Consider the following 15,584-nt stretch of genomic DNA (forward strand, 5'->3'; position numbering starts at 1 on the left):
CCAACAGCATAATTCAAAAGCCTCAATTCTTCTACGGTCTTCCTTATTCACTGTCCAGCTTTCACATGCATATGAGGTTATTGAAAATACCATGGCCTGGGTCAGGCTCACCTTAGTCCCCAAACTGACATCTTTGTTCTTCAATACTTTAAAGAGGTCTTGTGCTCTCTGAATTGATCCTCCTTCCCAACTTCTCTCTTATTTATTTATTATTTTCTAGGAAAGTTCCAAAACAAATTTTCCCAAGTTTTTCCTCCCAGTTGTCCTAAAGGATTTTTATTCCAGTCTGAATGAATGCACTTTTTATTAACATAACAGCAGCCGGGTAGTGGAGGCACTATCTTCCCAAAGCTTTCTTACCACAGTCATTTTTAAATAAAAAAGATTCTCCTCTGTTCACTTAATATTTCTGTATATTTCAATCTAGGAATTGTCTTATTTCGTTAGCTTGCCTGTCCTCTTTGTTAATGCAATGAGACTTATGCTAACCAGAAATCAATGAGACTGCCTTGTTTTTTCCAGAACTTGAAAGGTTCCTACCTCTGACAGGGTGTAGCCCTACCACTTTCCTATCACTCGTTTTTGTGGGAAATATTTGAGTTTTCCTTCTCTGTAAGTTCTGCCTTTCGCAGGGTTACTATTTTTTCTAAACTTTCTGGTAATTATTAGTGATCTGTTTGCTAATTAAGCTAATTAACAGAGTTGACTGGAATAGGTCCCTCTGCTATTATATAAATCCTAATTTCGATTTTTCTCTACATTTCTTCGATGTGTTTTCTGTTCCAGAATAGAGATTATCTTGATAAATGTTCCACATGAGTTTGAGAAGACTGTGCATTGTACTGTTGGGTGATGTCATCTAGAAACATCAATTAGACACAGTTCATTGATGGTGCTGCTCAGTTCCCCTAGACCCTTACTCAATCTCAGTGGGCTGGACATGTCCATCACTCATAGAGGGTCCTGGAATCTCTAATTATATAGTACTAACTATATAGTGGAGTCCTGGTGTAATTAATGCGGTTAATGCACCAGACTGCAAAGCTGTTTGAACTGCAAGGTCGGTGGTTCAAACTCACCAGCTGTTCCTTGGAAACACTATACAGGGTCGCTATGTGTCAGAACCGACTCAACGGCACTTAAAAACAACAACATATAGTAGTTGGTTGGTTTCTTTCCCCTTGGAGTTCCACCAATTTTTGCATCTCATATTTTGATACCTTATTAGTTATTGATGTAATAACAGGACTCCCACCCTGTTATTGTTGTTGTTGTGAAGTGCCGTCAAGTCGATTCTAACCCATAGACCCTTCTATTAGGCACATACAAATTAAGGATTATAAAACACAGAACAGTTAAAAAAGAATACTGTGTTGTTATAACTTTAAATTACACTATGGAATCCATGGACATCCCACTGACGCCTTGCTATTAATGAGGTTAAGCATCTTTTCATGTGTTTAAGGGTCATGTATGTTCCTTTTTCCTTAAATTATCTCTTTGTATTCTATACTCATTTTTTCTACTGAGTTATTGGTTTCGTGGCTTTTTTTTTAAAAAAAAAATGCTTCTTAGATGGCTCACTCACAGACTTCTGGCAAGAGGCCAAGTGAACCCCTCCATTAGCATTCTTGTGACAGGGCAGCTAGCTTTTGCCCAAGAGTAAGAGTCTCACACTGTCACACCTGTCATAGTCTACTCATTAGGAGTGAGTCACCAAAGTCCAGTCCACACTCAAGGGAGGAGAACTAATGTTTTGAAGGGAGTTTTTAGTGCCATCAAGTCAATTCCAACTCAAAATGACTCTGTATAGGGTTTCTGAGGAGCAGCTGGTGGATTTGAATCTCTGACCTTGTGGTTCACAGTTCAGTGTATCAAAGAATTTGTAAACACATTTTTAAACCTTCACAATCAGCTTTCCTCAAAAACACTTAAAAGGGCATACTTTGAACTTCATTCCATTATTGGATGACCTATATGTACCAAGTCATTCCACAAAATTTTATTGAATATGTTATTTGAATCACTGTTGTCATTTTTATCACCCATGATTAGAAATCATTCTGTTCTAAGACACTGCTAAAAATTTAAATCCTCCTAACTGGTTGTTTTTTTTCTTCTTCTTCTCAGGTGCTTGTTGGATTTCTTCTTATTTTAGCAGCCATAGAGCTGGCCTTTGTACTCATAGAAGATTCTGGACAAGGCACAGTCCCTGCCATTAGATATACCAATCCAAGTCTTTACCTGGGTACATGGGTAAGACCCATAACCACTTTCACCATCTATCTTCTCTCTACCTGCATTCTTTTAGCTAAAATGTACTCTCTGGGGATGAAATTAAGTGAAATTTCATCTAAAGACTTTGAGAAGTAGAAATGACAATCTTCTCACATTGTAAATTAAAAATCTGAAGCAAAGGTTAACTGACTTGCCTAAGGTTTAGAGTTAGCTGGTGAGAGAGATTAAAATAGTTTTCCAATTCTTGACCTATTGTTCATTCTACTATATCTTCATATATCTCACTCTTTCAAGGGCATTATAATGAGGCAACGCTTGGTTATAGTTGGGTGAAACTAAAGACAATAGATTTTAATTTTTCATCTTTTTTTTTGGGAACACCCTATATAGGGACGTTATGAGTTGGAACCGACTTGAAGGCATTTAACAACAACATTTTGGTAGAAACTTCTCTCTAGGATTAAGTATCTGCTCTAAAAGCTAAGATGTATTTCTAATGTCCTTGTATCTTGACATATAAGGATCATGCTGTTGTTGATAAGTGTCATGAAGTCAGTTCTAACTTATGGTGGCTCTATTTAGGGTTTCTGAAGCCGTAAACCTTTACAAGAGCAGAAAGCTTCAGACTTTCTCTCAAGGAGTGACTAGCAGACTCGAACTGCTGATCTTGTGGTTAGCAACCCAATGCATAACCCACTATGCCACCAGAGCTCCACATAAGGATCATAGATGATATATAAATTTTTTTGATGTAAAATAATTTTTGGATACTGTACATATTATTCTTAATTAATGACTCTAATTAGTGGATCCCTGAGTCTTGAATTGTTGTTTTAAACCTGATGTCAGAAACTGCTGTCTCTTCTGTAGGCATGTGTTTTCCAGGAGCCTAAAGAGTATTTAAACAAAAATTGAATTTATTGCTATCATTTTAAAAGAAGAAGATACTACATAAAAATCCGAATTTCCAACCATTCTTGAAAAATCAAAATGTCTGGCAACCATGAGTCTATATTCCCCCAGGTTCATGGTCAGCTGGGGCTGCTTAGTGGCGCCCACCCTGCGCCACTTCGCGGAGTAACGTTACTTCCTTGGCCCCTGTAAGCATTTTTTGCTTACTACCATTGTTATGAGCCCTGGTGTGGCACGGTAGGATAAGCACTGGACTGCTAATGGTAAGATTGGCTGTTCAAACCTACCAGTCACTCCTCAGAAATCCTATACAGTGTTGCTATGAGTCAGAACTGATTTGATGGCACACATTAACAACAACAACTGTTATGAAACAAACAAACAAACAAGAGCTAGGCAATGTGTTCTAGAGTAGAGTTGGCTCATATATCTCTTCCCAACCCAGGCTCCAGTGGCATCACTTGGAGTTTGAAATCTGCTACGGTAGGATTTGCTGCCAGTTAATGCTGTGAACTGCAAAGTCAGTTTGGGCCCTAAAAGCCAGCAGTTCCAACTCACCAGCTGCTCCTCGGAAACCCTGTACAGGGTTGCTATGAGTCAGTATCTCACTTGACAGCAATTAGCAACAAAAGCATGGTAGGATTAGTCACACCAGGCAAATCAGAAGCTGATTTACCAGCATACCACTAAGGCTAGGTAAACAACCAGCATTTAATTAATTGTCTCTAAGAGAGGGGATCCAAATAGAGTTTTAATTTGAATTACCTAGATGATTAGCCAAAAGTTTGGCGGTTTAAGCCCAGATTTGCCTCTGAAGACAAGGCATACAGAGCTGCTTCCAAAGGTCACAACCTTGAAAGCCATTTGAACAGCTCTCCTCTGTACACACGGGGTCACATGAGTCAGACTTGAGTTGATGGTAACTAACAATTAATCTGATATGAAAGAACCAAGGTGCAGAGACCTTGTACCTACCCAAATCTACCTCTCCCGCCTGGCTACTGTAGCGTCTGAAATTCATTCCCTTGGGTCTTGAAAAAGCTTTTCTGGCTCCCAAAGTAACTTCACTAAAATGCAGATCGGGATCATCAGATTTCCTGGATAAGTCCCCACCCAACCCTGTACAGGGTCGCTATGAGTCTGAATCCACTGATGGCACTTAACAACAACAACAAGTGTGATAAATAGAGATGGAGTGAGAAAGACCCCAGAGACAGCATGAAGGCATTGAAAGAGGAAGTTGGATGACAGCAGGGAGGTAACCTACAATTTGGTCAGATTACAAGGGGGCTTCAAAAAGTTTGTGAAAAAAAATCCAATTCTCTTTCAATTCCATGTTTCCATGAATTTTAGAAGCCCCATTGTAATCACAACACTCTCGTCCTTCAGCCCCAACCTCTCTTCCCCACCTGCCTGCCCCCACCCCCCCCCAATTCTCCAACAAACTTCTCAGCTCCTGTACTTGGTTAGTGACAAGAGTCTTCAGAGCTTGATGTGAATTTCTCTCCAGATCCTGGTTTTGCTGATCCAGCACAGCAGACAATGGTGTGTGCAGAAGAGCTCTTGGTTCCTGTCCTTATTCTGGATCCTCTCAATACTCTGTGGCACTTTCCAACTTCAAACTCTCATCCGGGCACTCCTACAGGTTAGGACCAAAGAGAGGATGGCATAAAGGGGGCACTGCTGGGAGACGGCTACACTGGAGAAATGGCATGAAGAAACCTGGGCTTGGATTTCGGGGATTTGGTGATCAGCTTTAATCACAAGTATTTATATATATATGTATATATATATATAGTAATTATTATAAAGGGGGTTTACAAAACTCATGGACGAATTCAAGAATCTTTTTATTCCAATTTTTCAAAAACATTTTGAAGCCTCCTCATAGATAATAGATTTAGATTAAATTTAAATAAAAGCTTCATTTTTTTTCTTTCACAGGACAGCAATTCTAACCTGACCTATTCCTGCCTGTTCTTCATCTCCTATGCATTACAGTTATTGATCCTGATTCTTTCATCATTTTCAGAAAAAAATGCCTCATCAAATGTGAGTCTCTAAATATACTTGCCTACTATATTACTTAAGGAGCTCTGGTAGCGTAGTGGTTACGAATCGGGCTGCTAATCTTACGGTCAGCCATTTGAAACTACCAGCTGTTCCGCAGGAGAAAGATGAGGCTTTCTGCTCCCGTAAAGATTTATGGCCTTGGAAACCCTGTACAGGGTTGCTATGAGTCCGAACGGACTCCACGGCACATAACAACACCAACAACTATATTACTTAAATCAATGACTTCTTGACAAATTCAACTTGGAGATGTCTGGGTCTGTCTCCTGGAGCCTTGAATAAGGAATTACAGATTATTTTATGACATAAGGAAATAGGAGGTGACTAATAATGTGTAGATATGTTGATCTACCAGTCTTTACCACAGGCAATTAATTCATATGTCTCTGCCAGCAAATCTAATGATCTCTCGACTAGCAACTGTGGCTACTAGAGGAAGCACTGGACTGCTAACCACAGGTTGGTGGTTCACACCCACCAGTTGCTCCTCGGAAACCCTATACAGGGTCACACTCAACAAAAGCAGTGACCATAGCAACACATGGGGTCAGCCTGAGTCAGAATTGACTTGACAGCAACTGGTTTGTTGTTGTTGTTTTGTTTAGTGACCGTTTGGCTCCCAAATAAACATGTGTTGACCAATTGGCTTCAACATCATCTCTAGTTTCTACCACATCGTATCTAACAAAATCCATTTCTGATTCTAGAGTCCCATAGCATTTCCATTTCCAATTGATTTACTTTCTAATTTTTTGTGTGTCTTGCAGAATCCATCAACCACGGCTTCATTTCTGAGTAGTATTTCTTTTAGTTGGTATGACAGGTAGGAAATGCCTAGAGTGTGGCTTTACATCTCTCCCCACCTCACTCTTCTGAAAATGATGAAAAGCATGATTTTGTTAATGACTGCTGTGGCCTCTGTTTCTCCTCCATTTAGAATCAGAGAACGTTAGAGCTTACAGGGTAATTTAGTTCAGCCCCTTCATTGGGCAGATGGGAATCTGAAGAGGGGGTGAGGGGTATTTGCCCTTGGGAACCTGGGGTTCCACAGAGAACAAAAAAGAAGGCAGCAGGATGAAAGGAGAAGGCTACAGGCAGGCAGTGTGTTAGCTGCCTACACTCTGATTAGAAAGAAAGACTAAATTTCAGCTAGAAGTCAATGAAAATATGATGTAACTTATGTTTCCAAACCTCAGGTTAAGATCCCTGATCTAGAAAGACACCGTAGAGGCAGCCACGGGGTCTGCTTGGGTTTTTAAGGCATCATGGAGGCTCTTCCAGGAGATGCCAGGATGACAGAGAGGCAGCTAGTGTTTGAGTAGGAATGAGCAGGAGGAGGGGGAGGTGATGGTTTTTGGGCCCTTAATTCAGTGATGCCCCTCCTCTTCCCTTCCTCTTCTGTCTTTTACCACCTCTGCCACCCCTCCTCACCCCCTTGTCTCCTCTCCCCATCCATTTCTCAAGTTTCAAGGGGCAGGAGGTGGGGGCAGTGGAACAAGGGGAAAATCCCATCCATTTGTTCCTCCATCCCAAATCAGGGCCCAGGCAGGTTTGAATCGAGGGGGCAAAGAGACAGCTCTCTCACCCAGTCTGTAGGGTCCCAGCCTGTGGGTCACTCTTGTTCCAGCATTGTTCTGAAAGGCTTCAAGGAACCTCTGACACTTGAAGATATCTGGGACGTTGATGATAGTATTAAAGCCAAGTCCCTAGTCAGCAAGTTTGAAGCGTGCTCAGCAGGAGAGCTGCGGAAGGCCAGGAAGGCACTTGAGCGAAGGAATCAGAAGAACTCCCAGCGGCACTCGGGAGCCAGGCTGCATGACTTGAACAAAAACCAGAGTCAAAGCCAAGATGTCCTTGTCCTGGTAAATGCCCCAAAGTTACTGTGCGGATATGTTTGTATGTCTCAGGATGTCCTTGAATTTTTATAATACTTTATACTTTTCATAGCGTTTTATATCATTAGTATATTTGCAATATTAGTATGACCTCATAGGTACATGAGAGTATATTGTGCTCTTCTTTATCCTCTGGTGTATATTTGAAATTTTCCATAATATATATATTTTTTTCAATGAAAAAGATAAATAATACCTAAGCATTACTAGAATCTGCACCTTGGTTGGAATTAGCATTCACAGCTAATTTATTTAGTCATTCAAAAATATTTATTGAGCACAGTTGTGTGTCAGAGACCATTCTGGGCAGGGGGTATAAGGACCAAGCCTTGAAGAGTCTCCATCTCTAGGGAACTAGAAAAGAAACAAAAAACCAATGCATGCGCTACTCTTGTAACTCAAGTGAATATAACTCTAGTTATAAGTACTATCAAGAAAATAAAGTAGAGGGAGTGAAGCGTCATTCTTGATAGATCATCAGAGAAGACCTCTCAGAGGAGGTGGCATTTCAACAGAGACCCAGATGTGAGAACAGTCCATCTACAGGGAAATCAGAAGGAGCAGGAGGGCTAGGTGGAGAAGGGAACAAGTTTGACTCATTCAGGAAACTGGAAGGAGACACAGGGGCATCTTGAGGAAGCTGAGCAGGGCATGAGATGAGTGTAGGGAGGTAGTCAAGGGTGAGACTGTGTAGGCCTTTGTGGGCCATGGTAAGGAGTCTGGATTTTAAGTTTGATGTAAAGCTAGTGAAAGATTTTGGGCAGAGGCGTAGGGTGGTCTGATTTATGTTTTGAAAAGTCTCTTGGGTGGAAAAAAGAAAAGACAGACATAGATAAGTGACGTATATCCGAACCCTAGGAGCATTGCTGTAATGTGGCACTGTAGGATAAGCACTGGACTGCTAACCACAAGGTTGGCTGCTTAAAACCACCAGCCATTCCTGGGAAACCCTATATAGGGTCGTGATGAGTTGGAACTGACTTGACTTAATGACAACAACAACAGGGTACTGATAATGATCAATAAAATAGTTCATTCAGTGAAGAAAGAAAACTTTCTCAGGATGCTGCCTAGAGAATAGATCATTGAAGGTGCAGTGAAAGCTGGGAGTCAGTCATCCTGGCGGGAGAGACAGAGGAAAGGAACCTCAGTAAGAGAAATTACCAAGAGGAGTTGAAGGTTGAAAAACTTGAGAAGCTAGAATATGGTGGACATGATGGGACTCTGGAGAATGTAATGCAGAGGCCAAAACGTAGGAAAAGAACAGTAACAAAAAGGCTTCTAAACATACAAGCCCTGGTGGCACAATGCTTAAGCATTCGGTTGCTAATCAAAAGGTTGGTGATTCAAACCCAGCAGCTGTTCCATGAGAGAAAGACTCTGCCGTCTACTTACATAAAGATTACAGTCTTGGGAACCCTGTGAAGCAGTTCTGCTCTGTCCTATAGAGTCACTATGAGTCAGAATCAATTTGACAGCACTGGATTTCCAATGGGTAAGCATCTGAAATATACATTAACATGACTATGGCCTTCACTCTCAAGACAGCCCCTTAATCCCTGACTCCGATTCTGTTCTTTGCATTTATGTGATAATCTCACCAGGTTAGTTGCCTGTTTTTCTAATCCAAAGTAGATGACAAGGATCAGTTAGGAAAGAGAGGACAGCAATGGTGCCTAGAAATGTGGATTGGCAACCACGCAGTGAAGAGGAGACCAAAAGCTGTCCAAAGATGGCGCCAGGGCTGAGACTCAACACTCTAGAGCTGTTTAGTGAAGGAGTCGAACACTACTAACTCTGTGTACATTATTGTTTGTTTTTTTGTATCCAGGAAGAAACTAAAAGGAAAAAAGAGGAGTCTGGGATCACAAAAGACTATCCGAAGTCCTGGTTAATCAAGAGCCTCTTTAAAACTTTCTACATGGAACTCCTAAAAGCATTCCTATTGAAGCTAGTGCACGACAGCTTCATATTTCTGAATCCTCAGTTGCTGAAGTGAGTCCTCAGGTTATCCTGCCAGGGTTCCCTCTGCCACCTTCCTTTTTTAACCCTTGTGTATACAGGCAGGAGTGTATTATTAACTTTCCATTTGAAAACCCTCATTATTTTCCTCCACTTTGTAATGTGTTTGTGCAAGGCAGTTTTTAAAATTTAAGATGATGTACACTCTAACCGTCCTCATTTCCTCCCCTCATAGAGACTCAGATATTTGTTGGGAGCTCTTTACTGTGACATGGCACTGCTATGGGATCATGTCCAAGAGGTGGACACCACACCCCAGGAACGCTTTTTATCGAGTGTCTAGAACCTCATTTTCCCACAGGTTCAGGCTAATCCTGACAAGACTTTGCAACTCCCTGGGGTGTATGGAATGAACCACCCTCCAGGAGGAAGCCCTTCAAACTCATGATGGATGTTGTTGTTGTAATTAAGTGCTGTGGAGTCGGTTCTGACTCATAGGAACACTGTATAGGGTTTCCCAGGAGTAACTGGTGGATTGAAACTGCCAGCCTTTTGGTTAGCAGTCCTGTGCTTATCCTACAGTGTCACACCAGGACCTCCATACTGGATAGACATCCTAATTCCTTCTTGGGTTTTTGTTGTCCGGGAACCAACCAACTTGTCCCATATATCCACATCGTCTCTTATACTGGTGGGGGGGTGGCGGGCAGAGAGCAGGTGACAGGGAGGGGGTAGTGGCAAATGGCAAAGCATTGTAGCAGCAGTTATGTGGAACATTTCCTTCACTACCCATTCTCAGTCAGGGAGGCAAGATTATGGAGCTTAGGTTTTTCAAAGGTGTTTGGTCATTCTGATTATTTTTATTACCTATAGGGTAAAGGATGGGTAAGGTAGGTCCCCACTAGGAAGATAAAGAGCCCTTGGAGGCCTGATGGGCAACATTTACTTGATTTTGTTCCGGCAGATTTCTCATCGCCTTTGCAAATAATAATAATGCATATGTATGGACTGGCTATATCTATTCAATCCTCTTCTTCATTGTGGCTCTCCTCCAGTCTATTTGCCTTCAGTGGTATTTTCAGTTCTGCTTTATGTTGGGTATGACTGTACGGACGACCATCATGGCTTCTGTATATAAGAAGGTAAGTAAAATGCATTAGGTATTGCCAAAGAAAATCTCCTTATTAAGTATGAGGAAACTATTACAGGATTGAAGGAAGAAACAAGGTAATGATAACTGACAATATTGTTTGATTTTGATTAGTTTTGATTTTAGATGTTTTCCATTATCTTTTTTCTTTTACTTTTTATTGTGAATTGCATAAAGGTTTACAGAGCAGATCATCAGTTTTACAGTCAACAAATCATACACTTCATTTCGTCTCAGTGACAGCAATCCCCTCCATGTAATATTAGGCCATTTCCTTCCTGTTTCTTGTGTGCATTCCTCCTTCCTTCCTAACCCTTCTGAATTTTGTCCTTGGGTAAGTGCTACCCTTTTGATCTTTAATAGTTGGTCTCTTTATGTTGTATATACCTCACTAGTGTTGTGATACCTCCCACCCTACATACCTACCTAGTGTTTAGCTGAAAACTGAGCCATGAGGTGAGTTCAGTTTCAGACTTCAAAGATGACTAAGGATCATAGTCTATGGTTCCACCTGTCTCTATCTGACTAGTGAGCCTGGTCTTTTTTGTGATTTTGAGTTTTGTTCCACATTTTTCCCACTCTTCCAGGACCCTCTAATGTGCTCCCCTTCGGAGCAGTCGGTAGTGGAAGTCAGGCACCATCTAGTTTCAGTTGTGGAGACGTGATCCATTCATCCACTGGACTATTTGCAAACCCTTTCAGTTTTCATCATTTTTTTTTTCTTTCGAACAAGAAAAAACCAATATTTGCACCTAAGATTCCAGTCACTACACCCTAAAATGACTCATTCTAAGAAGTTTTCATAACTTTGTCCACTGGATGCTCCACCACATTCATAAATATGTTTGCAACAAAGGTAAAAATGTATTCTGTCAAAACTTTACATTTGTGGGTCTACTCCAACTCTCCCTCCCACACACATCCAGTCTGTGTATCTATCCATTTATCTCCATATACATAGATCACTGCTATTGCAGGGCTGTGTATGTAACAGTACTTTGCTCTGTTCCCTTTAACTCTTGCACTCTTTCCTGACTCTTCCCCTGCCTTCATCTCTCTTATACCAGCCTCCTACTTGTATATTACCTTCCCCATTACCCAAGTTAACACACGTCTACCCTCTATCCCAGTAAGCACTGGACTGCAAACCACAACATTGGCAATTTGAGTCCACCAGCCTCTCTAAGGGAGACGGATGAGACTTTCTGCTCCTGCAAAGATTTAAAGCCTTCTGAAACCCTAAACAAGGACTCTCTGAGTGGAAACTGACTCTGTGGCACTTAACCACCCATCACCACGTTCTAACAAGTGAATTACTCCCCCTTGCCTGGTAACCATCAGTGAATGTTATTTTAATGTGAAAACCTTTTCTTGAGTTTTCACAATGGTGGTCTCATACAATATTTATTCTTTCGTATGAGACTAGGAAGAAGGAGAGTCAGACTATTTCTGAAAATTTAGTCACTGAGAACTATAAGAATAGCAGTGGAACACTGTCAGCATCAGAATATTGAATATTGAAACATGATGAAGAGCACCAGAATATTGTCAGATATAGTGCTGGAAGATGAGCCTCTCAGGATGGAAGGCACTCAAAATACGACTAGGGAAGAGCTGCCTCCTCAAAGTAGAGTTGACTGTGAAGATGTGAATGGAGTCAAGCCTTCAGGACATTCATTTGCTGATAGTGCACAAATCAAAATGGAGAGAAAACAGCTGTAAATATCCACTAATAATCAGAATATGGAATGTACAAAGTATGCATCTCAGAAAATTGGAAATTGTCAAAAATTAAATGGAACTCATAAACATTAATATCCTAGACAACAGTGAGCTGACATGGACAGGTATTTGCCATTTTGAATCTGACAATCACATTGTTTACTATCAAGGAAATGATAAATTGAGCAGACAGCTCTTCCCTAGTCATATTTTAAGTGCCTTCCAACCTGAGGGGCTCATCTTCCGGAAATATATCTGACAGTATTCTGGTGCTTGTCATCGTGTCTCAGTATTCAATAATTTGGTGCTGACTGTGTTCCACTGCTGTTCATAAAATTTTTACTAAATATTCAGAAGTAGTCTGTCTCTCTTTCTTCCTAGTCTATCTTCGTATGGAAGCTCATCTGAAACCTGTTCACTGTGAGTGACCTTTCTGGCACTCAAAATACCCGTGGCATAGCTTCCAGAATTACAGTAACATTCAAGCCACCATAGTACAGCAAACTGACCGATGAGTGGTGATTCAATTTTGTAGGTTTGTTTTATTTTGGCTATCACTGTGTTGTTGTTGTTGTTGTTAAGTGCTGTTGAGTTGGTTCCAACCCATAGCAACCCTGTATAGGGTTTCCAAGGAATGGCTAGGAGCTGTAACTGCCAACTTTGCAATTCAAACCAACTTTGCAGTCCAGCGCATTAACCCACAGCACCACCCCAGGACTCTGGGATATTACTATATCTGGATGAATTCTGGGTGGTTTTGTCATATATGTTAATCTCAGGTTGTTGTCCGCTGTTGTCGGTTCTCAGTCCAAAGAACTCCCTTTAGTATTTTTTGTAAAGTTGGTCTGATTGTTACAAATTCCTTTAATTTCTGTTTATCTGGGAATGTCCTAATTTTGCCATTGTATTTGAGGGAAAATTTTGCCGGGTATATGATTCTTGGATGGCATTTTTTTTCTCCTTCCAGTTTTAGATGTATCATTCCATTGCCTTCTTGTCTACATGGTTTCTATTGAGAAATCAAATCTTAGCCTTATTATTTCTCCTTTTTAGGTAGCTTTTTGTTTTTCCTGAGCTGCTCTCAGGATTCTTACCTTGTCTTTGGCTTTGCAAAGTTTGATTATAATATGCATTGGCAATTTTCTTTTGGCGTCTATACTGTTTGGCATTTGTTCAGCATCTCAAATGCTTATCTTCTTGTCTTTCTTAATATTAAGGATGCTTTCTTCCAAAATTTGTCTCTGACAATTTTCTCTGTGAGTTTTTCTATTTAGTTTTCCATCTCTTCCTGTTCTAGAATTCCAAACATATAATCATAAATTATTCAACTTGATGGTGTTTCACATAAATCTTAGGCTTTCTTTGTACTTTTTCCTGATTGTTGTTCTAACAGAGTAGTATTAAGAGATTGTTACAAGCTCACTAATTCAACCTTTCATTGATTCAAATCTTTGCCCTTTCAATGCATTATCCATTTCTGAACTCTTAGTATTAATCTCTTGGTTTTCTATTTGCATTATTTTTATTGTTTCTAATTTTTCATTTTTTTTTTTTCCCATTGGCTCTTGTGGTATTTTCCTGAATTTCTCTTAAGTTGTTTCTGTGTGCTCCTTGCTTTCATCTGCAGCTTTCTCAACCTTTTCACAACCCATTGACAGTACCTAAATATTATCTTTTGAATTATTTGTCAGGTAGATCCAATACCTTTTTTTCCTCAGAAATGTTTTCTGGCTCTACATCTTGGTCACTTGTTTGAGCCACTCTGTCTTGTTTTCTCATGTGAACTGAAATTGCCAGTTGTCTCTAAGACATTGTGATGTCATTGACTTTGTGTTTAATTGTTGATTGTATGATGGTGTGTTCTTAGGCACTCGTAATCTGTCTTCTGGTGGATGTAACTAGAGAATGGAAGTGTGTGAATAGTTCTTCATTCGCTGTGCTGTACAGCTCAGGGTAGGTTTATATGGTGTTAGTTGCTTTCTATCATGGATCAGATGATACAGGAGCTCATAGTGGATCTTGTCCAGTGTGTGGGACTGCAGGAGATATGGTTGTGACTGGGTTGTACAGGTATAGTTGTTGTTTCCTGTAAGAGGGGGGACAAAAAAAAGGAAAAAGAAAGAAAGAAACAAAAAACAGTAAAAAGAGAAAATAATAAAAGAAAAAAAAAAAAACACACCAGACAGTAGCAAGAAAAAAGACTATAATAACTTAAAAAAAGGGGGGAAAGGAAAGGAATATAAAGCAGAGGAAGAGAAAATAAAAATTCAAAACTACAATGAATAAATTATAGAGTGGGAAGAAAAAAAAAAAGCAAAGTAAAAAAAAAAATCAAAAGGAAACAAGAAGGAGAGCGTTAAAAAGAGAAACAGAAGAAAAAAGTGGAGAAAGAAAGGATGAAAAAATAAGTGAAGGGAGAGAAGAGAAGAAGAAAAACAACAACAAAAGGAAAAAACTAGGGTAGGACCTGACCCACAGAGGAGAAAATGGTGGCAGGTCCCTGCCAGCCAAGGCGCTCACAAGGTGGGAGAGGGAGGGATGAGAGGGTGGCACGCCTGGCCCTCTATGGAGTTCCTGTAGGCCTAGGTGTTGCCTATGGTCAGGGCACCTAGTCCAGAAGTAGTTCTTGCAGGTCCTAATGGTGTCTGAGGTCAGCATCTTTGTTTCCAAAAGGAAATCTTTCAGGTCCTGAGAGCCGCAGGGGACAGGGTGACTGGTTATGAGAGCCCATGCCGGGCCTTGCTGTGGTCTACAACTCTGTAGAAACAATGTTCATGCACCTCCCAGCTGCAGGGGTGGTGTACCCTGTGTTCAACTCACAATGGCATGCCTTCAACCTTTGGCAGAGCAGGGGATTTGCAGGGGGTGGGTGAGTGTGGGAGCTGGCCACACCTCTGGTCACCATAGAGAATAGCATCCATCTTGTTATCAGCCACTGGTGAGGGTCCATGCTGTCAGCCTGACATCTGAATTGAATGCTGCTTACAAAAGTTCAAGACAGTCATGTCAAGTCAGGCCAGCAAACAGTCCACCAGTCTGCCTCCTTTTTTACCGCTCTTGATCAGCTTCTTCTCCCAGTCAGCTTTCAATCCACTTCTCTATCTTTTCCTCTGAAGCCCACCCCTGTCCATCTTGAGTGTCCATATATTCACTTATTGTTGTTGTTATTAAGTGCTGTCAAATTGATTCCAACTCATAGTAACCCTGTATAGGGTTTCTAAGGCTTTAAATCTTCATGGGAGCAGAAAGCCTCATCTTTCTCCCAAGGAATTGCTTGTGGGCTCCAAACACATACCTTGTGGATTGTAGTCCACTGCTTATTATATGGAGCCATAGATTTGTATTATTACTGTTATTGCAGTGTTGTATATGTAATAATATTTACCTTCATTGCTTTTAGCTCTTGTTTTCCTCCCACTAACTCTGGTAGCATAGTGGTTATGAATCAGGTTGTGAAGCGCAAGGTCAGCTGTTCCACTGGAGAAAGATGAGGCTTTCTGCTCCTGTAAAGATTTACAGCCTCAGAAACCCTGTACAGGGTCGCTATGAGTCGGAACCTACTCCACGGCACATAACCACCACCACCGTATTTCTTTGCTTTGGTCCTTTTATGCTGACTTCCCCCTATTGTG

At 40.8% G+C, this 15,584-nt stretch overlaps 1 protein-coding gene across 1 annotated transcript in view; it reads left to right on the forward strand.

Moving 5' to 3' along the window:
- ABCC2 (ATP-binding cassette, sub-family C (CFTR/MRP), member 2) overlaps positions 1-15,584 on the forward strand; it is a 91,116-nt gene that overhangs the window by 17,519 nt on the left and 58,013 nt on the right. The window contains exons 3-9 of the mRNA XM_006831242.1: positions 2,131-2,256; positions 4,661-4,795; positions 5,095-5,202; positions 5,991-6,046; positions 6,851-7,085; positions 8,950-9,113; positions 10,045-10,222. Of these exons, the coding sequence (XP_006831305.1) occupies positions 2,131-2,256; positions 4,661-4,795; positions 5,095-5,202; positions 5,991-6,046; positions 6,851-7,085; positions 8,950-9,113; positions 10,045-10,222 (1,002 nt within the window). The remainder of the gene's footprint in view (positions 1-2,130; positions 2,257-4,660; positions 4,796-5,094; positions 5,203-5,990; positions 6,047-6,850; positions 7,086-8,949; positions 9,114-10,044; positions 10,223-15,584) is intronic.

This window comes from Chrysochloris asiatica, unplaced genomic scaffold, assembly GCF_000296735.1.
Source record: "Chrysochloris asiatica unplaced genomic scaffold, ChrAsi1.0 scaffold00003, whole genome shotgun sequence".
NCBI lineage: Eukaryota > Metazoa > Chordata > Mammalia > Afrosoricida > Chrysochloridae > Chrysochloris > Chrysochloris asiatica.